This window comes from Erinaceus europaeus, chromosome 18 (genome assembly GCF_950295315.1).
Source record: "Erinaceus europaeus chromosome 18, mEriEur2.1, whole genome shotgun sequence".
In the NCBI taxonomy this organism is placed as follows: Eukaryota; Metazoa; Chordata; class Mammalia; order Eulipotyphla; family Erinaceidae; genus Erinaceus; species Erinaceus europaeus.
The window spans coordinates 18,021,949-18,047,469 of NC_080179.1; the positions used below are offsets into that span (position 1 = coordinate 18,021,949).

At 41.7% G+C, this 25,521-nt stretch overlaps 1 protein-coding gene across 1 annotated transcript in view; it reads right to left on the reverse strand.

The window, feature by feature from the left end:
• Positions 1 to 229: 229 nt before the first annotated feature.
• MAP3K20 (mitogen-activated protein kinase kinase kinase 20) overlaps positions 230 to 25,521 on the reverse strand; it is a 179,505-nt gene continuing 154,213 nt past the window's right edge. Inside the window, exons 17-20 of the mRNA XM_007527210.3 lie at positions 15,085 to 15,201; positions 11,575 to 11,649; positions 5,672 to 5,822; positions 230 to 1,943 (exon numbers count right to left, since the gene is read on the reverse strand). Of these exons, the coding sequence (XP_007527272.1) occupies positions 1,243 to 1,943; positions 5,672 to 5,822; positions 11,575 to 11,649; positions 15,085 to 15,201 (1,044 nt within the window). The 3' untranslated portion in view covers positions 230 to 1,242. The remainder of the gene's footprint in view (positions 1,944 to 5,671; positions 5,823 to 11,574; positions 11,650 to 15,084; positions 15,202 to 25,521) is intronic.

Here is a 25,521-nt window from a genome sequence, read left to right on the forward strand (position 1 = left end):
CGGGGAAGGCCGTCCTCTTCGATCGAGCCTACAGCTTCGGGAGGGACGCACATGGAGCAGTGAGGGAGGAAGGGGACACCCGTCTAGCCAGACAGATCAGCCGAATCAACCCTGGCGATCAGTGGGGTGACAGATGTCGCAGCCAGATCGCCCTCAGCTTTGAAGACCTATGAGGCAGTTTCCATCTTTGGTTTCTGGTGAGTCTTAATGAATGAGATATGCATCATAATTAACATTAAGTTCAATAGCCATTTTTTTATTACCTAAACATGACAAACCAAATCAATTTATTTCTCACCATGATAAAACTCCAATTATTTTCTTAAAATAAATAATAACCAGCAGTGTGAAGGCTGGAAAAGGCAAGTCAGGTGCTTGTATCAGGTGTGATATTTGAGCAAGTATCCAAAGATACTTGTCAGGAGTGAGGATAAATAACATCTTCTTTTCTTTTTTCCTTTTTTTCCCCTCCAGAGCACTGCTCAGCTCTGGCTGACGGTGGTGCGGGAGATTGTACCTGGGACTCTGGAGCCTCAGGCTCGAGAATCTCTTTGCATAACCATTATGCTATCAACCCTCTACCTGATAAATAACATTTCATGCAATGTTTAAAAACAAAACAAAAAAAACACAGAAAATCAATGCCAAAAATTCACAATTAGTCAAATACCAAATTTTAAGTAGAGACAGAGTCTAAGTAACAGTGCTTTGTCAACCCAAACTGCAGCTTTGGACAAAAGGGAAAAAAATCATAACCCTGTCTTTACCTAGAATTTGGATATATATTTTTTTATCAAAAAGTTTTATGTTTCTTTTTCATTTATCTAAATAGTGCAGTAGAATATTTTCTATCTCCATTGCTGAGCTTTGTGGTGTCCCCATAAGTTTTACATTCCACAACAGTGCTCCATTTAATTCTACCCTAGTCCATGTCCTGCTAACCAGAACATCAGTAGTCAGGGTAAAAAGATAGCATGTCCCTCCCTCTAAGAAATGTTAATCCAGGGGAAGAAGAACATGAACAGATACATTCAAGCCTTTCTTCCATCACTTGGCAACCCACATTCCTGAGTTTGGTCCTGATTTGCCTTTGGTCTCAATTAGAAGGTATTTCTCAAATCCAAAATATGGAAATGCTGTCTGGTTGTTAATTCTGTCTAGAGGTATCGTATTATCAAAACCCTTTTGCTCCATTAAAAAACCAAGAGGCTTGCTTAGAAAAAACTCTTCTAGTTCAACTCATCAAAAGTTTCTCCTCCCACGGTAGTTCCCTCTAGCTCTTTCTTTGTTGGCTTTAGCAGGAGTAGGCCTGTGGCTTTTCTTTTGGTACACCACTTTCGTCCATCCTCCCTCGTTGACTTTGTTCTCCTCTTCGCTGGCTTTTGTGTCAGTCTCTGCGTGCAAAGGCATCCCTGGGATGGTCTTGGGTTGATGACGGTCATTTGGACTTCTCTTTAAGTTAGGTGACTGATGAGTATTGAGAGCTGATGGAGAAGCACTGTAGAATTTCCCAGAATACCTTTCTCTTGAAGGCGTGGAATGCTGACTTTTCCCGCTGTACCTTCCTCTAGGAGAGGAATTGAGCGATACACTTCCACGCTCGTATTTGTCCCTGCTTCTCCCAGAGTAGCGACCCCTTTCTGCATTGCTGTCAGTAGGAAGACTAGAAAAGCCACTGTCCCTGGAGTTGAGGTGGAGAGAAGAGATGTTTTTGGACAGTCCATACTGAGTCGGGGAGGAGCTTCTCGACTGGTTTATTGGTGTGATCTGTTGATACTTAATGGGTACCGGGGTCCGCCTCACAGCAGCAGCATAGGAATCCTGGTCATTGAAGTATGGGTAGAGTTGGGAGCCCAGAATAGGATTGCTCTGAGAGTGTTGTAAAGAAGTATTGGATGCAATCTGCCGCAGCCTCAGAGTATCAAGCCACTGGCAATCAGCACCTGCAGAAAAACGGAAATGAGGTCTTTTAAGCCACAGTAAAGCTGCACGCCTAATTACAAGCCTGTTTGAGATGCTCTAAGCTTTACCATTCATAGAAATTCTGCGTTAGGGAAATGGACATTTCTTTGATTATCATACACATATTTGAAGGGCATTTACATTTATTGAGTCTATGCTATGTGCTTGACATTGTTCCACAGGCTTAACTTGGAGCATTAACTCATTTCATCATAACAATAGTTTCTTCAGGCAAACACTAATAACCTAGTTCTGAAAACACAGCAACTAAAGCTTGGGAGATCAAATAATTTTGCCCCAGGCGACTCAGCTAGGAATACTTTCTGCACCCCAATGCCATCTTCTCAGTTAGCTATGTTGTCTTTTCTGGAAATTGCTCTTAAAGTGTTTAACTGTCATGTTTTGCAAACAAAAAGCTTTTTTTGTTTTTTTTTAAACCAACCTTTAAATCCTCTAGAATCCTACATGTAGATAAAAGACACTGGGTTCTGATGGTTCAGACAGCTAGAGATAGTTTTGAACAAAGACAGTCCATATATTCAGGAATAAAAATGCGTTCTGCATGAAAAAAAATGAAGCTTCATGGCAGATAGGGAGAAGTTAAGGTAAAAAGAAAATGGATAATTAGCAGGATATATAGCTTCTTGAATAGCTCTTTTTAATTTTTTCTTCTTTTTTTTTTTTAGCCTTAACTTCTTAAGTTAATATGTTAAGGTGATTATACAACTTCTTTACAACTTTTACAGGTCTTTCCTGACTTCCCCAGGGTCTGAACTATGTAGATTTCTCTAGTGGGTCTCTCTGAACTACCCTGGCTCTATTTGACAGATGGAGGCTCTGGAGAATAACAAACACTGCATATACCTTATAAATATTATTTGAAAAAGGGAAATGGATTAATACAGTAAGAGTTCCTTAAAGACACAATATAAGACAATATTGTGGAAATCATAAAATTTATCTATATTATTACTATTTTATTTTACCAGAGTACTGCTCAGCTCTGGCTGATGGTAGATAACACACTTTGAGGATTTTGGGCCTCAGGCACAGGAGTCTCTTTGCATAACCACCATGTCGCATCCACCCAAATTAGAAAATTTGAATAAGCAAAAAGACCTTATTCAAACTGGAGTGCTTGCTCCCAGGGAAACCAGTAAGAATTAACACCTGTTACATAGGTTTAGTCATTTATTGAAAAACAGTGTTGAGCACTGCCCTAGTCCCTCTCATAAAAATGAGTATTTAAAACAGAGAAAAGAAGAATCAATTAAATAGTGTTGACCAAAAAAGGACAGTTCAACAGGTTGTCAAAGCGTTTGTTGGTGAGTTTTGAGTACTGTTCAGGCTTCTGGGCATTCTGGCCAGCAGACATTTAATAATACCTGGTTGAGAAAGGGTCTCCAGAAGTGAGCCAGTGGTAAAGCACCCACTACGCATGCTCTGAGTCTGATCACGTGCTACCTCAGAGCAGCAAGAACTCATGCACGGAGAGGCAGCCCTTTGCTCACTCTCCCTCTCTCTCCCCCAAACCCCGTTATTCTAAAAAAACAAACCATGCATATGTGAGATGCTTGATTTGACCTCTGGAGCTGCAGATAAACACACACAACTGTGATCTGTTTGTCAGGTGAGTCCTTACTGTGGAAGATTTAGAAACAGAGCACTTACAACTCAGTGACACTAGCTGTCAGGGCTCTTTGTCTCAAAGCTGCCTTCTGATGGGGTTTCTGGGTAATTTTCCTTATTGGAGGAAATGTGCTGCTCGGGAAACATATATGTCGGGGACATGTATATTTCTTATGCTAAAACATGATATTGTAGGTGTGTTTATATATCCAATCTTCCTTGTATTTGTGAGTCTGACAAAGTCCCACAGAACTTAACAGTACATTATATTAGAGTTTCTGGACCTACAAAGTGAAGGTCAGAACCGCCTCCCTGAAACTATAAAGGTATCAGTGGGGCTAGGTGGTGGCACATCTGGTTAAGTGCACACATTATAATGCACAAGGACCCGGGTTCAAGCCCCTGGTCCCCACCTGGAAGGGGAAAACTTCACAAGTGGTGAAGTAAGGCTGCAGGTGTCTCTCTGTCTCTTGCCTTCTCTACCTTCTCTGCCCTTCTCAGATTCTCTGTCTCTATTCAATAATAAGTAAATACAAATATATGTGATACCAGCTGGCCTTCCTCAATGTTATTCCTAAATCAGTTGTTTGCATCATGTGTGATTACTATCACCAACTATTATAATAAGCATTTCATGCTTTCTCCGCCTCCCTTTACTACCACACCTCCCGTGGTTCCTGCCTTCTTTTTTCTTTTTCGTCGTTTCTTCCCTATCATTCCTGTGTTCGATGTATCAATGATTCAAGAAGCGGTTGCACCAGTAGGAGTAGCTTCCCAAGAATGTTTGCTGGTCATAGAAGATGACTCAGGCACACTTTTGGAAACCAAATATTTTTAATATATAAACACATAGTGTGAGATTTTAAATTTAATTTTCATTTATTTTTTAAAGTTCTTTCTTTATTTGATAGGACAGAGAGAAATTGAAAAGGGGAAGGGAGAGAGTGTGAGAGAAGGACAGAGACCTGTGGTACTGCTTCCCCACTAGTGAGGCTTCCCCCCAACAGGTGGGGACAGGGGGCTTGTACCAGGATTTCTGTACACGGTAACACGCGTGCTCAACCAGGTATGCCACCACTAGGGCCTAGGACATATTTTTATTTACCACTATAATGTAGTTCATTAGTTTTCTTTTGGGGGGGACAAAGATTTATTTTATTTATTAATATATATTTATTCATCCGAGATAGGGTTTTGAGAGAGAGACAGAGAAACAGAGAGAGAGAGAGAGAAAGAGGGAGAGAAAGTCAGACTACCACTCTCGTACATGCAATGTCAGGAATCAAACAAGGAGGCTCAAGTATATACAACTAGAGCTTTGCCATATGAACTCTTCCCATGGCTGCTAAGCATTAATTTCTTTTTTTTATATTTATTTATTTATTCCCTTTTGTTGCCCTTGTTGTTTTTTCATTGTTGTTGTTGTTATTGTCGTCGTCATTGTTGGATAGGACAGAGAGAAATGGAGAGAGGAGGGGAAGACAGAGAGGGGGAGAGAAAGATAGACACCTATAGACCTGCTTCACCACTTGTGAAGTGACTCCCCTGCAGGTGGGGAGCCAGGGGCTCGAACTGGAATTCTTACGCCGGTCCTTGCGCTTTGCGACACCTGCGCTTAACCCGCTGCGCTACCACCTGACTCCCTGCATTAGTTTTTTAATACTACTAATACTAGTACTATTAATACTAATACTAATTAATAATAGTATTAATTACCATAAATACTATTCTCCATATGATGTGTAGAAAAGCAATTATCGACACACCTGGTTAAGGGCATGTGTTACAATGAGCAAGTACCCAGGTTCAAGCCCCAGTTCCCGTCTGCAGGAGGAAGCTTCATAAATGGTGAAGCAGGGCTCCAGGTGTCTCTCTGTCTCTCTCCCTCTCTATCTCCCCCTCCTCTCAATTTCTGGTTGTCTCTATCCAATAAATAAATAAATATAATAAAAAAAAAGAAAATTATTCTAAAAACATAAGGAGATACTATTAGACACTTTTTCTAGACACTGTTTCTAGACTCATACTTAGTAGGAATTTGGTATTTACACGTGTTGTCTCAGGTGCCCAGCTCACTTACTTGAGTCAGACCTGCTCCCTGGGTTGCCCTCAGAGTTGAGGAGCAAAGTCTGAATAGCAAGCTGGACGGCTTTTGTTTCATCCTGAGGCTTCATTTTACTCCACTGGATCGAATGTACATGCTTAGTGCTCTTTGGAGTTCTGACATCACTCTGTAAAAACAATAAATAATGGGAATGCACAGTCAAGTATATACATATTTATAAAATAGGAATGAAAGAAAATCAGGTCCCTGGCTTTATCATGTCACTTCATAGCACGTCTCGGTGATGTCATGTGACCTCAATTTTATTCCTTAGAACACGGTCATACTGTACTAGGTAAAAACATCTGCACACCTTCTCTAAGTATGGTAAGCTGATTAAAAGGTCAAAATGAGGTGTATTGTTCCTTAGTGGATTATAGCACTTTATCCCTTAGTAGAGTATAGTAATTACAATTGTGGTTGTTTTCAAATAATTATTTTAAATAAAGCATGACTGTCTTCTAAAAATAACTATGTTTGGCAAATCTTATATAGTCCTTTAATAAGAAATGAAAAATAAGGGGCCAGGTGGTGGTGCACCTGGTTGAACACACACAATACAGTGTGCAAGGGCTCAGGTCCAAGCCCCTGGTTCTTGCCTTTAGGGGGAAAGCTTCATGCATGGTGAAGCAGGACTTGCAATTCTCTCTCTCTCTCTTTCTCTCTCTTGCCTCCAGGTTTATTGCTGGGGCTCGATGACTGCACTACAAATCTACGGCTCCTATGGTCATTTTTTCAATTTTATTTTTGGATAGGGCAGAGAGAAATTGAGAGAGGAAGGGAAGACGGAGAGGGAGAAAAATAGACACCTGCAGACCTGCTTCATTGCTTGTGAAGCTACCCCTGCTGCAGGTGTCTCTCTCCCCCTCTCTTTCTCTCTCCCTCTCTCTTTCTCTCTCCCCCTCTCTCTCTCCCCCTCTCTATCTCCCCCTCCCAAGTTGTCTCTATCCAATAATGAATAAGTAAAAAATTTAAAAAAAAGAAATGAAAAGTAATTTGTTGTTTATCATACTCAAAACTGCATATTTTGTTGGGTAAATGAAAACCTGACCCCATTCTGCCCATATGTACTCTGAACCAGCAATGACATTTGCTGAGTGTGGGAGTGTAGCTTGGTAGAACTCATTACCCTTATGGTAGGTGTTACGTCACATGCAAAAGCGATGATCAGATAAAATTAAAAGTAAGGATGAGAAAAAAAAGGAGAACACTAGTTTGAGACACACAGCTTTCTTGTTCTGAAAGTCCCCTCATGAACATGTGTCACAAGTTAAAGTAAGAGTCAGGATTCAGTAAGGCTATAAACTTTTGTTCAAAGAGAAAAAAAAAATCTTAAAGTGACAATTAGATACAAGTGCTTATTGTCATGGAGTATGAGAAGAAGGAGGAGAAGGAAGTGAAGGATGAAGAAAGAGAAAGAAGAACATTGATCAGTCATTAGAACTGACTAAAGGCAAACTAGAAGGTAGAGTAGTGGATAAAAACGTTGGACTGCCAAATATGAAGTCTTGAGTTTGATAGCTAGTGCCATCACATGCCTAAAGAGATGCTCTTATTCTTTTGAGAGAGAGAGAGAGAGAGAGAGAAAGGGAGGGAGAGGGAGAGAGAGAGGGAGGGAGAGGGAGAGGGAGAGGGAGAGGGAGAGGGAGAGGGAGAGGGAGAGGGAGAGAGAGAGAATACTGACTGACCAAGGTGAGCAGAAATGAAATCTTGCTGCTATAACTGTCCAGTTACTAAAAGGATACCCAGGGTGGGGGAGGGAAGGCAGCATATGGTTATGCAAAAAGACTCACGCCTGAGGATCCAAAGTCCCAGGTTCAAGCCCCCACAACACCATAAGCCAGAGCTGAAGAATGCTCTGGTAAAAATAAAATAAAATATTTTAAAAAATAAAATAAAATATAAATAAAAGAAGGATGCTTTTCTGAGAAATTGGGGCTGATCAATACAGGCTCAATCATCCCTGGCATCACCAATTGCCAGAACTTCAATCTTACTAACTGCTTCTGAATAAATGAATAACTGACTGAATGAATGAAATGCAAGCTCTACTGAAGGACGATGCACACTTTTATCTGTGCTAGACCTACACCCTAGCAGGGTTCCTTTACCTCGCAAAGGGTTATGTCCCACCCACCAGCCATAAAGATCTTGCTGATTTTAAAAATACAGTTTGATTACTTAGTAGACTACTCCACATGCTCTGTTGGCTTCCCATTGTCCTCTCTATAAATGCAAACTCCTCCCACTAGCCTTGGCTCCACTCACTCCTCTAGCTTTGTCATTGTCTCCTGTATCTCAACAACTTTCACTTGCCCTTCCTCTGCTACTCCCTGCTCTTTCTGCCTCAGAGGAGAGAAGTCTCCCCTGACAGCTCAATTGAAATTATACTCCAGTTATCCGTTATCTTTCTATGACAGTACTTATTACCTCACTATCCATCTCCCCCCACAAGTCTATACACCTACAGAGAGTATAAGGGGCCGGGAGACGGCTCACCCAGTAGAGTTCAAGGCCATGCCCACCACAAGGGAGCATCAGGAAAAGTAGAAGCTTCACTAGTAGTGAAAAGTGGTACCGTGGTGTCTCTCCATCTTTCTTTCAAAAAAATTTTTTTTAATCATCTTTATGTATTGAGATCATCTTTATGTACAGAGAGAGAGAGAGAGAGAGAGAGAGAGAGGAGCGAGGAAGAGGGAGAGGGAGAGGGAGAGGGAGAGACCTGCAGCCCTGCTTCATCCTCACAAAGCCCTTCTGCAGGTGGGGACTGGGGGCTTGAACTCGGGTCCTTGCACACTGTAACATGTGTACTCAAGCAGGTGCAGTACCACCCGGCCCCTTTCCATCTATATTTCTCCTCTCTATCACCCCATGTTTGAAAGGAAAAAAAAAGAGAGAGTATAGATGTAGTTGATTCCAACTACAGAAGTACCTAGTAGCAAGTACTTACTAAATGCATGAATTTAGCACTTTTTCCCCTAATGCAAAGTCTTGAGTATGTGTGATACTACTGAACCACTTCCCTTATCCATTTTTTTTTTTTTTTTTTGCCTCTGTCCTTACCGCTGGGGCTTGGTGCACTGATCCTGGAAGCTATTTTTCCCCTTTTCTTGCCCTTGTTGTTTATCATTGTTATTGCTGCCATTGTTGTTGGATGGGACACAGAGAAATCAAGAGAGGAGGAGAAGACAGAGAAGGGGAGAGAAAGATAGACACCTGCAGACCTGCTTCACCACCCGTGAAGCGACCCCCCTGCAGATGGGGAGCTGAGGGCTCGAACCGGGATCCTTGCACCAGTCCTTGCGCTTAAAACTATGTGCGCTACTGCCTGGGCCCCCGCCCATTTTTTTTTTTAAAGATAACAGTTCCACACAGTTCCCACTCTCAGAGTTCCATGTCCCATCCCCTCCACTGAGAATTTTCCTATTCTTTTTTTTTCTTTTCTTTTCTTTCGTTTATTGTAATGAGAAAGAGTAGATACAGAGGGAAAGATACAGAGAGAGACAGAGACAGAGACACCAGAACACTGCTCAGTTCTGATTTATGGTGGGGCTGGGGATTGAAGCTGGTGCCTCAGAGCCTCAGGCTTGAAAGGCTTTTGCATAACTGTTATGCTATCTCCCCAGCCCCTCTTTTTTTTTTTTTTTTAAGATTTATTTATTTATTTATTTATTCATGAGAAATGATAGGAGAGAAAGAAAGAACCAGACATCACTCTGGTATATGTGCTGCTGGGGACTGAACCGGGGACCTCATGCTTGAAAGTCCAAAGCCTTATCCATTGTGCCACCTCCAGGACCATGGGAACTTTCCTATTCTTTATCTCTCTGGGAATATGGACCAAAGATCATTATGGGATCAGAAGTTGGAAGGCCTGGCTTCTGTAATTGCTTCTCTGCTGGAAGGTTCATAGTTGATCCATATCCCAGCCTGTTCCTATCTTCCCCTAGTGGCCTTAACCAATTTTAAAAAAAAAATATATTTATTTATTTATTTATTCCATTTTGTTGACTTTGTTGGTTTATTGTTGTTATTGATGTCGTTGTTGCTAGATTAGGACAGAGAGAAATGGAGACAGGAGGGGAAGACTGAGAGGGGGAGAGAAAGACAGACACCTGCAGACCTGCTTCACTGTGAAGCGACTCCCCTGCAGGTGGGGAGCCAGAGGCTCAAATCAGGATCCTTATGCTGGTCTTTGCACTTTGTGCCGCCTGCGCTTAACCCGCTGCGCTACTGCCCGACTCCCTTAACCAATTTTTATTTTATACTTTGAGAGAGGAGAGTGACAGAAGAAAGACAGAGGAAGAGACACCAAAAACACTGCACCATCCATGGAGTTCTGCTCATTGAAAGTCTTTGGTGCTTTCATATGGTACCAGAAATTGAAGCAAGGGCCTAAGACCTGGAAGTCAAGCACTCGACCTGCGGGGCCACCTCACAGACCTCTCAGAAACCCATATTCTAAGTGTAAGTCCTTCTGTTTTTCCGAATGCCAACTCTACAGAGCAGTCTGGGAGGTGGCACTGCAGCAAAGCGCAGGGCTTGTAAACATGACAAAAAGTCCTGAGTTTGACCCCAGGCACCAAATCAGCTACAGTGACAGTTTGGTTCTCTCACACTACTTAACAAATAAGATTTTAAAATATCTATGGAATCTGAGGATTCCACAATACTACTCCTGCACATAGATAGAACCAAAGGACGTGAAAATACTAAATTCCAAGGGACATATGCATCCCTATGTTCACAGCTGCATGATTCACAATAGCCTCGGAGCAGAAGCTACCTAAATTCCCATCAACTGGGAATGAAGATGTTATAGATGGATATATAGCATGAAATACTACTCTACCAGTAAAAAGGATAGTGAATGGAAGTGGAGGTGATTACACTTAGTAAGTAAGGAAATGAAAGACAACTAACAGATCGTTTTGCTCATATGTAGAATACAAAGAATTGCAGCACACAAATTTTCAAAAAGAAAAAAGGAAAATGATCAAAATATCTCTAAAATGTTGTGGTGAATGGGGTGAAGGAAGTGGCATGTGTGTACAGTGGAACTATATCCCTGTAATCTTATAAATTGTTATTATTATTATTTTTGATTTTTAAAATATTTCATTTATTTTCCCTTTTGTTGCCCTTGTTTTTATTGCTGCTGTAGTTATTATTGTTGTTGTTACTGATGTTATCATTGTTGGATAGGACAGAAAGAAATGGAGAGAGGAGGGGAACAGAGAGGGGGAGAGAAAGACAGACACCTGCAGACCTGCTTCACCGCCTGTGAAGCGACTCCCCTGCAGGTGGGGAGCCAGGGGCTCAAACTGGGACCGCCCGACTCCCCATAAATAACTATTAAATCACTAATAAAGAAGGAAGAAAGAAAGAGAGAGAGAGAGAGAGAGAGGAAGGAAGGAAGGAAGGAAGGAAGGAAGGAAGGAAGGAAGGAAGGAAGGGAGGCACCAAACAAAAAAAAATCGATGAAACCTGTTGTTCATGAAAGCCCTTCTCCCCAGGTGGTACTAGATAAACAACCAATGACTCTTACACAAAATCAGTCACCTCTCCTCACTCCTAAGTTTTCAGCACCAAGAAGGCAAAGGTTTGTTTTGGCCACTGTTTGGTATCTCCAGTAATAAGCACATCACATGGCATACAAAAGGTGTGCCATCATTAACTGATGGATGAATGACTTGCTCCCTCCACTTCTATCTAGGTACATTTATTCTGTTCTCTCTGCTTCCCAACGGTTTGCTTGAGTCATTATATTGATCTTCCCATATTCACGTTGGTTAAATAATTGATCTGCCAATAAGTCTGCAGGGACAAATAATTCCTATCAAGATACTAACGGTAAACACCCTTCTCCCAGAGCTCACCTCATATGTGACAGTGCATTCCACAGTTTGCTTTTCCACTATTCCTAGGATCCATTTCTCCATCACAAACGGAGGCTGAAAAACAAGAGTGAGAATATGGCATCATGTCTTGATACAACCTGCACTGCCAGAGCAGATTTCTTTGAGACCCGTTGTGTCGCACATGATAGGCCAATGAGGATATAATGTCAGATGATCATCAAAGTCAGGCTATTGCTGATGTGATCACGTGCGAGTGTTTAGAGCTTTGGTTTTCACAAGACATCCTTTCAAATATGTGCTAACAGCTAGTCTTGATTTCCCACACTCTTCCCTTCTCTGATAGAGCATTCAATCTCACTCAATCCTATCATTAGGTCATTAATTTGTTCGAATGTTTTGAAACATCAACAGAAAAAAAAACTTTCCTACAATTAAGAAGAGAAAGCCTTAACAATAGAAAAAGTGCCAGGCGTGCTCCTCTTGAGTGCAGGCACCGGCTGGCTTGGTAGCTTCAACACCACTCTACTTCTGAGTATGTCAACCTCTCCAGCCAAGATGCGTAAACTACACTGTGCTGGCATTTGAATTTTAATAAAAATAGTCTTTGTTAGAAGCCAATACCCTCCCACTCCCTTGTGACACTGCCTTCATTCCAGGTTCAAGGCTGCAAATAATTGACTGGTTGTGAGCAGGGTACAGAGTAAATGAGGTGGAGATTTAACGGGGCTGGTTTTGCTGTTGTCATTGTGTTCTGTTTTAACGTAGGATTGGTATTACTTCTGCTGCTTTGAAAAGGCCCCACAGATGTCAGATGGTCTGTTCCAGTTTTATTTTTTCCTGCAAACCCTTTGAATGTTGGTGTGTGATCTTGACATACACACGGTGGCATTACAGCAGAAACACCTGTGTGTTGTTTTGCAACTTCAAGTCAGTTAATTTTTGCTGGAAGTAACTTCCTTCTGTTACTAGACAATGACTTAGATCTTGCTTCTAAATGAACAATGAGCAATTGTTGCAACCAGAGCTAGTGCATGTGGGGAGAAAAGAGACAGTATCTGTACAGTCTTCAAGACACCAAAGCAGAGTATGTCCCAATGAAACAAAGGGAAACGAAGACAGAATTCAAATGTCTATAGGTAGGTAACACCCTTGTGCTGACTCCCAGGTATCCAGGGGGAATTTAATAATGAATATCAAATCAATCTACTTAAATCACTTATAAATCACATGGGCTAGGGTGTAGCAATCTTATGCTTGCAAAGGGAACAAGCAAGTCTAATGCATGGGCTTTGAAGACTCTCCATTTCCTTGTTTGTGTTTGTACCCTGGTTCTTCTTGCTACCCAGCCTATTTTCATCACTGAAGTCAAATAAGTAGTTAATAGTGGGTATTGGGCTATGTTAATGGTGTCAGGGAAGAGAGGAAACTGCCCTCTGGGATCTTCTCAGGTTGGCTGAGCAAGCAAATCAACACTAGAGAGAAGTGTAGGAAGCAAAAGGATAAATCTAATTACAGTGTACAACGAATCTATGCGGTTATAGATACTGATTCTGGGGAGTGAAATGAGACTATGTATCTTGAGCTAAGGAAGGAATAAGGAGCTCCAGTGGTGCAATCGGTTAGTGCACGGTACTTATACAGGAAAGGAATAAAGTCCTGGGGCTTTAAGGAGAGAGGAGGGAGTCGGCACAGAAAAAGGAAAGTGACTGGGTGAGGAGCAGATGCTGTCTATTCAGGTCTTTGCTCTGTCATACACACAGGCGTCTTGAATAAAGGGCATTCCTACTAAAATAAGGAAGGGTATTTCTGGCATGTTAAACATTAAAAGTTCTGGGGGCAGGGAGGGAGCTGGGCAGTGGCACACTGGATTAAGCACTCATAGTATGAAGTGCAAGGACTGGTGCAAGAATCCCAGTTCAAGGCCCCGGCTCCCCACCTGCAGAGGGTTCACTGCATAAGCAGTGAAGCAGGTCTGCAGGTTTCTTTTTTTTTTTTTTTCTTTCTTTCTTACTTAATATTTATTTATTTATTCCCTTTTGTTGCCCTTGCTGTTTTATTTTTGTAGTTATTGTTGTTGACGTCGTCATTGTACAAAAGGACAGAGAGAAATGGAGAGAGGAGGGGAAGACAGAGAGGGGGAGAGAAAGAAAGACACTTGCAGACCTGCTTCACCAGCTATGAAGTGACGCCCCTGCAGGTGGGGTGCCAGGGTGGGGGGGCTGGGGGGGGCTCAAACCTGGATCCTTGAGCTGATCCTTGCACCACCTGAGCTTAACCTGCTGCGCTACTGCCCGACTCCCCGGTCTGCAGGTTTTTATCTTCCCTTCCTTTCCCCTCTCGATTTTCTCTGTTCTATACAAAAAAAAAAAAAAATCGAAACAAAATGGCTTCCAGGAGCAGTGGATTTGTAATGCAGGCACCGAGCCTCAGCAATAACTCTGTAGACAAAATAAATAAACAGAAATAAGTTCTGGGAGCCAGGGATGGTGAATCAGTAGTAAAAGACCTGCTTCACATGGATGAGGCTCTGAGTTCAATTTCTGGCACCGCAGGAAAAAAAAAGCAACAGGGACAAGATGAGTCAGAGTCCCATGAATGACGGGGCAGAGCTCTGCACTCTCTGCCTATATTGTAACCTTTCATAAAATACATTTCAAAATGGAGAGCTGAGCTAGGGAGCAGGTTTGGTGTTAGAGAATATGTGCGAGGTCCCGAATTCAGTTTCTAAGAATGAGTTAAAACAAGGCCTCCCATTCCCTCCCTCCCAACACTTCTCAACCCTGACTGCTGGTGTTACTGGGGACTGAACCTGGGACTTTTCATATGCAAGTTCTGTGCACTACCACTGTGATATCTTTTTGGTCCTAAAAATAGTTCCTAGTGAGGTTCTAGGGCCTTGGTTGACTTCAGTTCAAAATAACTACATGTCAAACTGACACATCTTGAGAAGGTCTATTCTGGACATGTTGGAAGGTCTATCCTTCAATGGTTTCTGTGAAGTTCAGGATGACTGTCCTTTTTAAAACACTATTTATTTACTTGAGGTTGCTGACTCTTCTGCAAAAACCTGGGGCCTCTTGGTGGCACACCTGGCTGAGAACACACATGTTACAATGTGCAAGGGCAAGGATCCCCTTCGAGCCCCCAGTCCCCACCTGCAGGTAAGCTTCACAAGTGGTGAAGCAGGGCTGCAGGTGTCTGTCTGTCTTTCCTCCTGTTACGTCCTTCCCTCTCAATTTCTGACCGTTTCTATCCAATAAATAAATAAACATAACAATTTTTTAAAAGAAACCTATATATTTATTGTGATACCTTCTTAGTCACACAGTGTAAGTGGAACTCTAACAACAACAACAAAAACCTATTATGATCTCAATGTGCTAAATAGAATGTGCCTTTCAACAAGTCAGCTCGAGCCTGAGCTGATATGAGCATCGACAAGCACAAAAGCACACTGCTGGGGTATTTTAATGCCTTTGTTTGACATGTGTGAATTAGAAAGCTGTACAGCTGTAAATAGAACACTACCTTTGTTATCTTTAAAACCTCTGCATCAGGCAGGTTAGTGTTGAATGTCACATCTTTGATGTAGGTTATTGCGATTTCGTCCCCATCCATCTCCATATACATTTTCCACTTACAGTCCTGGAATTCAAAGCAAAGTTATCAGTTTGAGAAAATGAAAACAATTTTTTTTAAAACTCTCAATGTTTTTATACAGAACATGCATTATTTTAAAAATTCTTTTTTTAACGATTCTTAATGTTATTTATTTATTATTGGATAGAGACAGAGAGAGATTGAGAGGCAAGGGGAAGAGAGAAACGGAGAGAGACAGAGAGACACCTGCAGCCCTGCTTCACCACTTGTGAAGTTTTCCTCCTGCAGATGGAGACTGGGGGCTTGAACCTGGGTCCTTGAGCACTGTAATGTGTGCGCTTAACCAGGTATGCCACCCCCGGCCCCTTAAAAATTCTTTTTTAATAAAAGGACATAAAATTGAAACTCTTTATATAGCTAAACAGGCTCCAGTTAGGATAATCTTGAGACATAGTTCACCAGTTTCAGTATTCTCTATCAGGAGTTGCAACTCAAAAGCCTATAGGAGTCGTCTGTACACGTAATAAAAATGAGCAAAGCCAGGGAGGGTCATTATAGAGCCTGCAATCATAATCTTTCAAATAGGCCCTTAGAATTTACATGCTAAACACTGTGAAACTTTTTTTTTTTTTCAGGGACACAAATTATGTGAACTTTGTAAAAGTCCCTCATGATCTTTTATTCTTCTTGTATTAATAATTACTTGGGTTCAGGAAACAGGTCATGGGGCAGAAAGATAGCTCACTGGGTAGGGCGCATGCCTTGCCATGTACAAAGCCAAAGTTTGAATGCTGACACTACATGGGAGGAGCCATGGTATGGGAGGAGGTTCTGCACTACGGTGCCTCTCCCTTTATCTTTCTGTCTCTGTCTGAATGAGAAAGTTGGAAAGCTGGCATGTGTGAGGTCCCAACCTGGGAAAAGAGAGGAAGAGAGTGAGAGAACTAGCTCATCACCCTCCTAACAGAAAGGTAAAGAACACCGCAAACGTGATGGAGCACTGCGATTGATAAACGGCCTGTGTTTGGGGGCATTACGGGAAGAGGAACTTAGAGCAGTTGCTCTAAGGGGACAAGCACCACTCAGCTTCTGTGATTGCTCCTTCATAGGATTAAAAGCCCACAAATACTCAGAGCTTCAATATTTTGTGCTAGCTGAATTTTCATGGGAAACCTCTCAGCTTTTAAAATGACAGTATGGTAATTAAAACACCATATAGTGAAAAAAGACTTTACATTATGAGTCAGTCACCAGTGAAATATGAATTTAAACAATGAGATAAAATTACTCAACTACAACATGGCTAAGACAGATAACATTAAATGTTGGCAAGGATTTGGAACTACTGGGTTATTGGTGGGAGTGTAAATGGTACAAGCACTCTTGAGAAAAGTTTTGATAATTCATTATAAACTATGACTCCACGGTCCAGTGATGGCATGCCTGGTAGAGAAAAAATATATATTCTAGGTGCAAGGACCCAGATTCAGGGCTCCAGTTGCCATCTGCAGGGGTGGAAGGACAGGTGGGGGAGAGCTTCACCAGGCATGAAGCAATTCTGCATGTGCCTTTTTAAAAATTATCTTTATTTATTTATTTGATAGGGACAGCCAGAAGTCGAGAGGGAAGGGTGGGGTAGGGAGGAAGAGATACAGAGAGACACTTGCAGCACGGCTTCACCACTCATGAAGCGTTCCCCCTGCAGGTGAGGATCGGGCACTCAAACGTGGGTCCTTGCATATTGTAAAGTGCGCTCAACCAGGTGCACCACCACTCGGCCCCTGTGCCTTTCTTTATCCTCTTTTCCTTCAATTTCTGCCTTTGTTTCTTTAAGAAAGAAGAGAGAGAGAGAGAGAGAGAGAGGGAGAGAGAGCTGCCAGGAACAGTGAATTTGCCAGCCAGAAGCCTAGTGACAATAAAATAATAAGTAAATAAACAATAACTCCAAAATTCTTCTCCTAGGTTATTTGTGTAAGAGGAATGAAGAAAGACATATAGTAATGGTCCTAGTTTGTACATGCATAACATTTCCACGTAACAATACACCCCCCACTAGGTCCTCCTCTGCCATCATGTTCCAGGACCTGAGCCCTCCCCCAACTCAGAGTCATTTACTTTGGTGCAACACACCAACTCCAGTACAAGTTCTGCTTAGAATTTCCCCTTCAGATCTTGTTTTTCAGCTTTGTCTATGAGTGAGATCATCCCATATTCATCCTTTTGTTTCTAACTTTTCTCACTTAACATTATTTTTCAAACTCCATCCAAGATGGAGTGAAGAAAGTGAAATCACCATTCTTATCTTTATTTATCTTTATTTTCCCCTTTATTGGAGGATTAATGTTTTACCTTTGACAGTGAACACAATAGTTTGTACATGCATAATATTTCTCAGTTTTCCACATAACAATACAACCCCCACTAGGTCCTCTGTCATCCTTTTTGGACCTGTACTCTCCCCCCCAACCCACCCCAGAGTCTTTTACTTTGGTGCAATACACCAACTCCAGTTCAGGTTCTACTTGTGTTTTCTCTTCTGATCTTGTTTTTTTTTTTTTTTTAACTTCTGTCTATGAGTGAGATCATTCCATATTCCTCCTTTTGTTTCTGACTTATCTCACGTAACATGATTTTTTCAAACTCCATCCAAGATGGAGTGAAGAAGGTAAAATCACCATTTTTAATAGCTAAGTGTTCATTTTAACAGGAGAATGAACGAACTGTGGTAGACTGATAGAACAGAACAGTGCACAATGAGTGAAAGGAGTCTTACACAAGGATAACATTCTAAGGGCTCCATTTATATAGCATTCTAGAATACACAGAACTAAATGACAGTGACAATAATCTGGAAGAATGGTTGCCTTTGTAGACGAGTGAATGGGCCCACAGGATGACAAGGAGGCATTCTAGGGCTGCTAAGGCTCTACGATGGTGTTGGGTTCCAGAAGTGGATGCATTTGTCAAAACTCAGCAATGTATGCTTATAATGCTTACATTTTATTTACTGTTTTCTTTACTGGGGGATTAATGGTTTACAGTCAACAGTAAAACACAGTAGTTGGTATATGTGTAACATTTCTCAGTTTTCCACATAACTCTCTAAACCCCCACCTAGGTTCTCCTCCGCCATCAAGTTCCAGGACCTGAACATCCCCCACCTCCCACTCTGAGTCCTTTACTTTTACTTTGGTGCAATACACTGAACTTTTTTTTAAAATCCAGTCCAACTTTATTTATTTATTTATTTTTTGGCTAGAGAAAGAAAGAAGGGGGCCAGGAGGTGGCACACCTGGTTAAATACACACACTACAGTGAACAATGACCCAAGCTCAAGCCCCTGGTCCCCACCTGCAGGGGGAAAGCTTCATAAGTGGTGAAACAGGGCTGCAGGTGTCTCTCTGTCTCTCTCCCTGTCTACCCCCCCCAATTTCCTTCTATCTCTATCCAATAATAAATAAAATAAATTTTAAAAGATAGATTAAAGAGAGAGAAAGGAACAAAGACACAGAGGAAGAGAGGGAGAAAAACACCATAACAGTGAAGCTCCCCCTCCGTGCAGTAGGGACTGGGCTCTGACTTGCATTATAAAGCAGACACCCTCCCAGGTGAGCTAGTGCAGATGTGCATATTTTTATTGAATTCAAGCACACAAAAGATTTAGAAGAAAGGGTACTGATGTCTGGAAATTACTTTGAAAAGCATAATAAAATAAGAATTGAAAAATGGTGGGAGGGATAGACAGATGGGACACATAGACTGAGTAGCCGTTAATGGCTGACTCTAGGAGGAAGGCATATAAAGTTCACAGTCAAATGGGTTCAGCTTTGTTTTGGAAAACAGTTAACTATTTAAAAAAAAATCAGTGTAGACACTATGTTGGCAAAAAAAAAATTGCTTTTGTACCCAAATTTGACCCGATTCACCTTTTCTTTTATATCAATTGAAGAGTGAAGGATTCTGAGAGATTAAGGATGATGTACTAGGAACCTTACATGCTGAAACTAGAAACTGCTCTCATTCGAGTGAACTTGGAATGCTTCCTGAGCAAGCTCAGACAAAATTATTATGAAAGAGCATTAACAAAGAGGCTGTTGAAAACCTGTTGGCTTCAATAGGAAGCTGAGGGAGCCTGATGTTTCAGGAAAAGCTTCTAGAGGAATTGCAGAACCAAGCAGAGCTGGTGCCTGAGGGGAGTGAGACTCTGTGCCCAGCCACATTCACAAGACGGAAAGCCAATTAGTGTAGGAAAAGGTCTATTAAATAAAGTGAAAACCTAGCTCTTGGCTAGCATACATCAAATTAGTCCCTCTGAATTGACAAATTTCCCAGTATTTCTTTGTTTTGGAGCCACTGCTACCCTGGCAACGTGGGGCATGAGATAACCAGGCAGGATAATGACAGTTTGGACTGATGGTTGTTCTTCTCTGAAAGAGCAAGAGCCTTCTCCAGCCTGTGACAGGAATTAAAAACCTTCGAAAAGATGTTTCTTTTGTCTGTCAAATTTGGGGATTACATCAGTCAAAGGCACAGTCCAAAGAGCTTGAACAGGGTGTGATCATTCAATGCCCTCAGTTTTGCTCTCCCATCTCAACAAGGAGGGCTCTTCCATGACCTCATGCCTGACGTCAGACCCTCCTGAACATGCTCCCAGGAGCTCTGTGTGGAGAAGGCATACGAGGAGGGAATTCAGTGGTGAAGTGCTCACTATATTCTAGGCAGGCTACTAGGTACTCACAGTGTACAGTTGTACTTGGTGTCTACAATAATCCTGCAAGAAATAAGCCCACATTCCCTTTAGTTGAGTGAGAAAAATGAGTTCCAGACAAGTTAAGGAATTTTCCTAACCAAGTGGTTGTGGAGAAGGATTATAACATCCCAGGACTGCTTGGTGCTGAGGCTGGAAGACAGAGCAGTAGGTAAGGGCAGGTGGGTGGTGTGGCAGGACAGACCACTGGATGGTTTCAGGGTTCCATCATGTGACTGACCATTGACAATAGGCAGGAGAAGATTGTGTTAATACAATCCAGAAAGCAAAGGTCAGGAATGTCTCATCGAAAACTACTTCCCTGTTCGTAAAAGTCCAACTCAGAGCAACAAGGACACACAATATAGGATTACAGAGCTTTTATATTTTAATTTTCTTTTCTTTTCGTTTTTATCTGAAAGCCTTTTAGTTGAATCACAAAAGATGCTAGACTATATAAGCAACAAAAGTTAAAGAAGTTACAGGAGGGAGGTTCAGGGTGGTGGCTCACTGGGCTAGGCACACAAGTGTAAGGACCTGCACAAGAATCCCGGTTCGAAGCTCTGGCTTCACAAGCAGTAAAGCAGGTCTGTAGCAGTCTCTCTGTCTCTCTTCCTCTTTCTCTTCCCCTCCTCTCTCAATTTTTCTCTGTCCTACCCAATAAAAGGGAAAAAATGGCCTCCAGGAGCAGTGGATTCATAGTGCTAGCATTGAACTCCAGCGATAACCTTGGAGGCAAAATAATAATAATAATAAAATTACAAGGCACAAGTGGTGTCATACAGCTCATTAAAAAGTGGTACTGGGAGTCAGGCTGTAGTGCAGCGGGTTAAGTGCAGGTGGCACAAAGTGCAAGGACCGGTGTAAGGATGCTGGTTCAAGCCCCCGGCTCACCACCTACAGTGGAGTCGCTTCACAGGCAGTGAAGCAGGTCTGCAAGTGTCTATCTTTCCCTCCCCCTCTGTCTTCTTCTCCTCTCTTCATTTCTCTCTGTCCTATCCAATAACAACAACATCAAGAACAACAGTAGTAACTACAACAATAAAACAACAAGGGCAACAAAAGGGAAAATAAATAAACATTAAAAAAATTTAAAAAGTGGGGTACTAGTTGCTACAAAGCTGGGTGAAAGGGAGTTGGGTGGTAGCACAGCAGGTTAAGCACCTGTGGTGCAAAGAAGCTCAAGTACCTTTGTAAGGATCCAGGTTCAAGCTCCCGGCTCCCCACCTGTAGGGAAGTCGCATCACAGGCGGTGAAGCAGGTCTACAGGTGTCTATCTCCGCCCCCCCCCCGACCCCCCGTCTTCCCCTCCTCTCTCCATTTCTCTCTGTCCTATCTAACAACGACAACAATAATAACTACAACAACAATAAAAACAAGGGCAACAAAAGGGAAAATTAAAAAAAAAAGGTTAAAAAAAAAAGCTGGGTAAGAAAGAAAGGGGCTACGTTTCAGTGTTCACCCATACCACTAACTTGATCCCAGTCACTTTCAAAGCCAGCAACAAGCAGCTCCTGACAGCTTTCAACCTGACCTGTTGACTGGCTACGGAAGAAGGGCAAACGCTAGAAGAAGAACTAACTTGATCTGCTGACGCCCTGCTGCTGCTGCTGTGTGTTTTCAGGGCATCTATGATGTCATTGGGCCCAGTTAAGAAAAGTAATCCCCAAATAAAGATAATGAAACCCTTTAAATGCTATTCAATTTTAAATCACTCAAGGTATTCCTGGATGTTTTTGTTATCCAGTGAGTCATGAGTTGTAATGAGCATTCTCCACAACAAGGAGCTACTGGAGGTATTGAATTCTTCGGAACCCAACTGTAGATGGGTCAGGACACAAGTTCTTCATCACTCAGTTACTGAAAGGATTTCCACAGCAGACAAGATGAATTAAACCATCAGCAACTTTACTAATAAGAACAATTCTCGGGAGGTGGGTGGGAGCGCAGTGGGTTAAGTGCAGGTGGCGCAAAGCGCAATGGCATAAGGATCCCAGTTCAAGCCCCTGGCTCCCCACCCCCAGGGTTGTCGCTTCACAAGCGGTGAAGCAGGTCTGCAGGTGTCTATCTTTCTCTTCCCCTCTCTGTCTTCCCCTCCTCTCTCCATTTCTCTCGGTCTTATCCAACAACGACGACATCAACAACAATTATAACTACAACAATAAAACAACAAGGGCAACAAAAGGGAATAAATAAATAAATAATTTTTTAAAAAAGAACAGTTCTCAAGGGAGTTGGGCGGTAGCGCAGTAGGGTTAAGCGCAGGCGGTGTGAAATGCAAGGACCGGGTAAGATCCCGGTTTTAGCCCCCTGGTCCCCACCTGCAGGGGAGTCACTTCACAGGCAGTGAAGCAGGTCTACAGTTGTCTATCTTTCTCTCCCCCTCTCTGTCTTCCCCTCTTGATTTCTCTCTGTCCTATCCAACAATGATAACATCAATAACAATAACTACAACAATAAAAAACAACAAGGGCAACAAAAGGGAAAATAAATAAATATAATAAAATAAAATAAAGAAAATCTTTAACAACAACAACAACAACAAAAAAAAACCCAGTTCTCCATACTTCGGTACCTGCCTAACAGAGATACTATATATAACATGACTGCTCTCTTTTCTCGGCAGTAACAAGGACCAGATAGTGGGCTCTGATTTAAAAATCATTCACTTCTACCAGGGTAAAGTATTGATTTTTGCTTGACAGAAATGTGGGTATTGATTTTTAAACAGGAAACTTTCAAGTCACTTTGGACATCTGGGAAACACTCTCAATTCTAACAAGCATAAATCAAAAGCAGACAGCATTGTATTCTGAGATTTCAGGGACTTCAAAAAGATTCCTTTTTCCAAAACTATTTTACCCCTGGCAAAGTGAGATGGCTCTGTTGTTCATTTATCAGGCTTGTGACATTGAGGATGCCTATTAAAATAATGGAGGCAAAATATAAAGATGATACACAAAGTCATTGCTGGAAGAGTAGAGGTGAAGTACTGCATGTTATCTGAGTTTTGATCCCACTTTTGACATTCCTGTCCCCTCCCCAGCGCTACTCAAATTATCAGTTATATACCTTTTTTGAAGATCAGTATTCTGGATTTACAAGTGGGTTGCTGTGTGGTGTTAGATGAGATAATATAATAGAATACCCAGTACTGTACCAGGTGCAAGTAAGGAGCTCTAAAAAGAGTTCATTATTATTGTTACCAACACTAATCAACAATAGTTAGAATATTGCCTAGCTAGCCAGTTATTTAGGAGAAACTAAAGAGAAAGGGGATCTGGCCCAAACTGGCAGGCTAGGTCAGAGTATCTTATATGGTCAGTAGTTTGGTAACCCAGAGGGCACTAAGGAACTCTCTTACTAGGAAATGTAAAAAACAAACAAACAACAACAAAGAAACAGAAGGTTGAGTCAAGTGGCAACATGACAACAACTGGTTTCATGTAATAAAAACATGAACGAGTAAGTCTCTCAGCTAGATGAATGAGCTAACATCAGTTCTGCCCTTTCCGGTTTCAACAGATCCTGATGTGGCTCTACCGACAGGAAGTGCAATTTCGGAGGGCAATTCTACAGATATTATAATGTCTGTCACAAAGCCTTATCTTGGGTTAGAAAACTGAAGCACAGAGAGATAAAGTAAGGGGGCGGGTGGTAGCACACCAGTAGCACATGTACTAAGAGCAAAGATCCCTGTTCCAGTCCTGGCTTCCCACCTGCAGTGTGTGTCGGGGAATCACTTCAGAAGCGGTGAAGCAGGTCTGTAGGTGTCTTTCTCTCCCCTTCTCTATCTTCCCCATTCCTCTCAATTTTTCTCTGTTCTATCCAATAAAGTGGAGAAAAAAATGGCCTCCAGGAGCAGTGGATTCATAGTGCAGATCCCAAGCCCCAGTGACAAGACTGGAGGGAGAGAGTAGGAGAGAGGGAGAGAGAGAGAGAGAGAAAGTAAGTAATTTGGCCAACATGACACAGATGGCAGAGTTGAGAATTAAGCCAAGGTATTCTACTCAGATTGTAAAGAGGTGAACTTTTTCAAGTTATGGGTTTAAAAAAAGATAAAGGATACAGTTTAGTGGCGTTCCAAAGTCAACAAATCAAATGATTTTGATGGACTCTTTTATGTAGCTCTAAAGCAAAGACTTAAAAGCAGGGTTGGGAAAGATCTCTGTGAAGATGGCCTCTGGTACTTGTCCACTGCCTTTATGCTCCTTTTTCTTGATTGAACTGGCCAGTATTTGAAATCAGATTTTCCTTCGGCCCTGAGTTAAACTCTGTGGCTAGGCACAACTTCCACTTTCTATTGACATAATCAACTTGTGTTTAGCTGCAAATCATGGGGACAGGTCTGACCTACAGTGTATTTCTATTTCATAACTAAATTCCTACTCAAGAGGGCATTCCTACTGTTCCAATTTGTATCTTGATGCACATTGTTGGGAAGTGCTAATTACTAATCAATAGGAAAAAAAACTGGCACAGGAACAGAGCTGGGCACTGGGGAGTTCTTTGTTAGAGATCTGAGTAGCAAAAATAAAAATAATAAATAAATAAAATAAAAAATTGTTATCTAAACCTTCCTACTAATTCAATAATCTCCAGTGCAAAATATGCAAGAAACATCAGATTCTGCTGGGCAGAGGGATTTTTTTTTTTTTCCATTTAAAACTGATGAAAAAAAATCACAGTTTTGTTGGGTGCCTGGGATTTGTGTTGTTGATCTGGGCAGCTGATGAAATACCTGGATAATTTTAGGTGCAAGTGTGTAGTTAACGGGTGAATAGAAAGCATTCAGTTTTAACTGCTTCAGCATTGCCAATTATGTGAAAGAATTTTCTGAATTAAGATTACTGGCCAAGTAAAACAGAAACTCTTAAACTGTGAAGATAAAATCCTAAACAACACTCAGCTAATGCTAAATTAAGTATCTCTTTGTGAGAAATCACTATTACATTCTTTGCATGCTATTTAAAATTCTTTGGAGTTCCAAGTTGGTATGAAATGATGCCAAACATAGACATTCCTTCTCCCTCCTACAAAAAAAAAACCCAGGAATAATCAAGGTGAAATGTTCTCCCCCCCCTTTTATTGGGGGATTAATGTTTTACATTTGACAACGAAGGGTAGTATAAAAGGGTAGTATAAAAATAAGCTTTAAGTACTGTTTGGTGGTCAGTAAGGTAGCACAATGGGTAGAATGGAGATGTTATGTGTATGCGATTCTGGGTTCTATCCCTGGCATCCCATATGCTAGAGCAGAGCACTGATCACTCTCCCTTTGTCATAAAACAACTACATACAGCTTTTTTAAAAAAAAAATTTATTTATTTATTCCCTTTTGTTGCCCTTGTTTTATTGTTGTAGTTATTATTACTGATGTCGTCATTGTTAGGTAGGACAGACAGAAATGGAGAGAGGAGGGGAAGACAGAGAAGGGGAGAGAAAGACAGACACCTGCAGACCTGCTTCACCGCCTTTGAAGCGACTCTCCTGCAGGTGGGGAGCCGGGGGCTCTGACTGGAATCCTTACTCTGGTCCTTGCACTTCGCACCACCTGCGCTTAACCTGCTGCGCTACCACCCGACTCCCTACATACAGCTTTTAAAAGATAACCACAT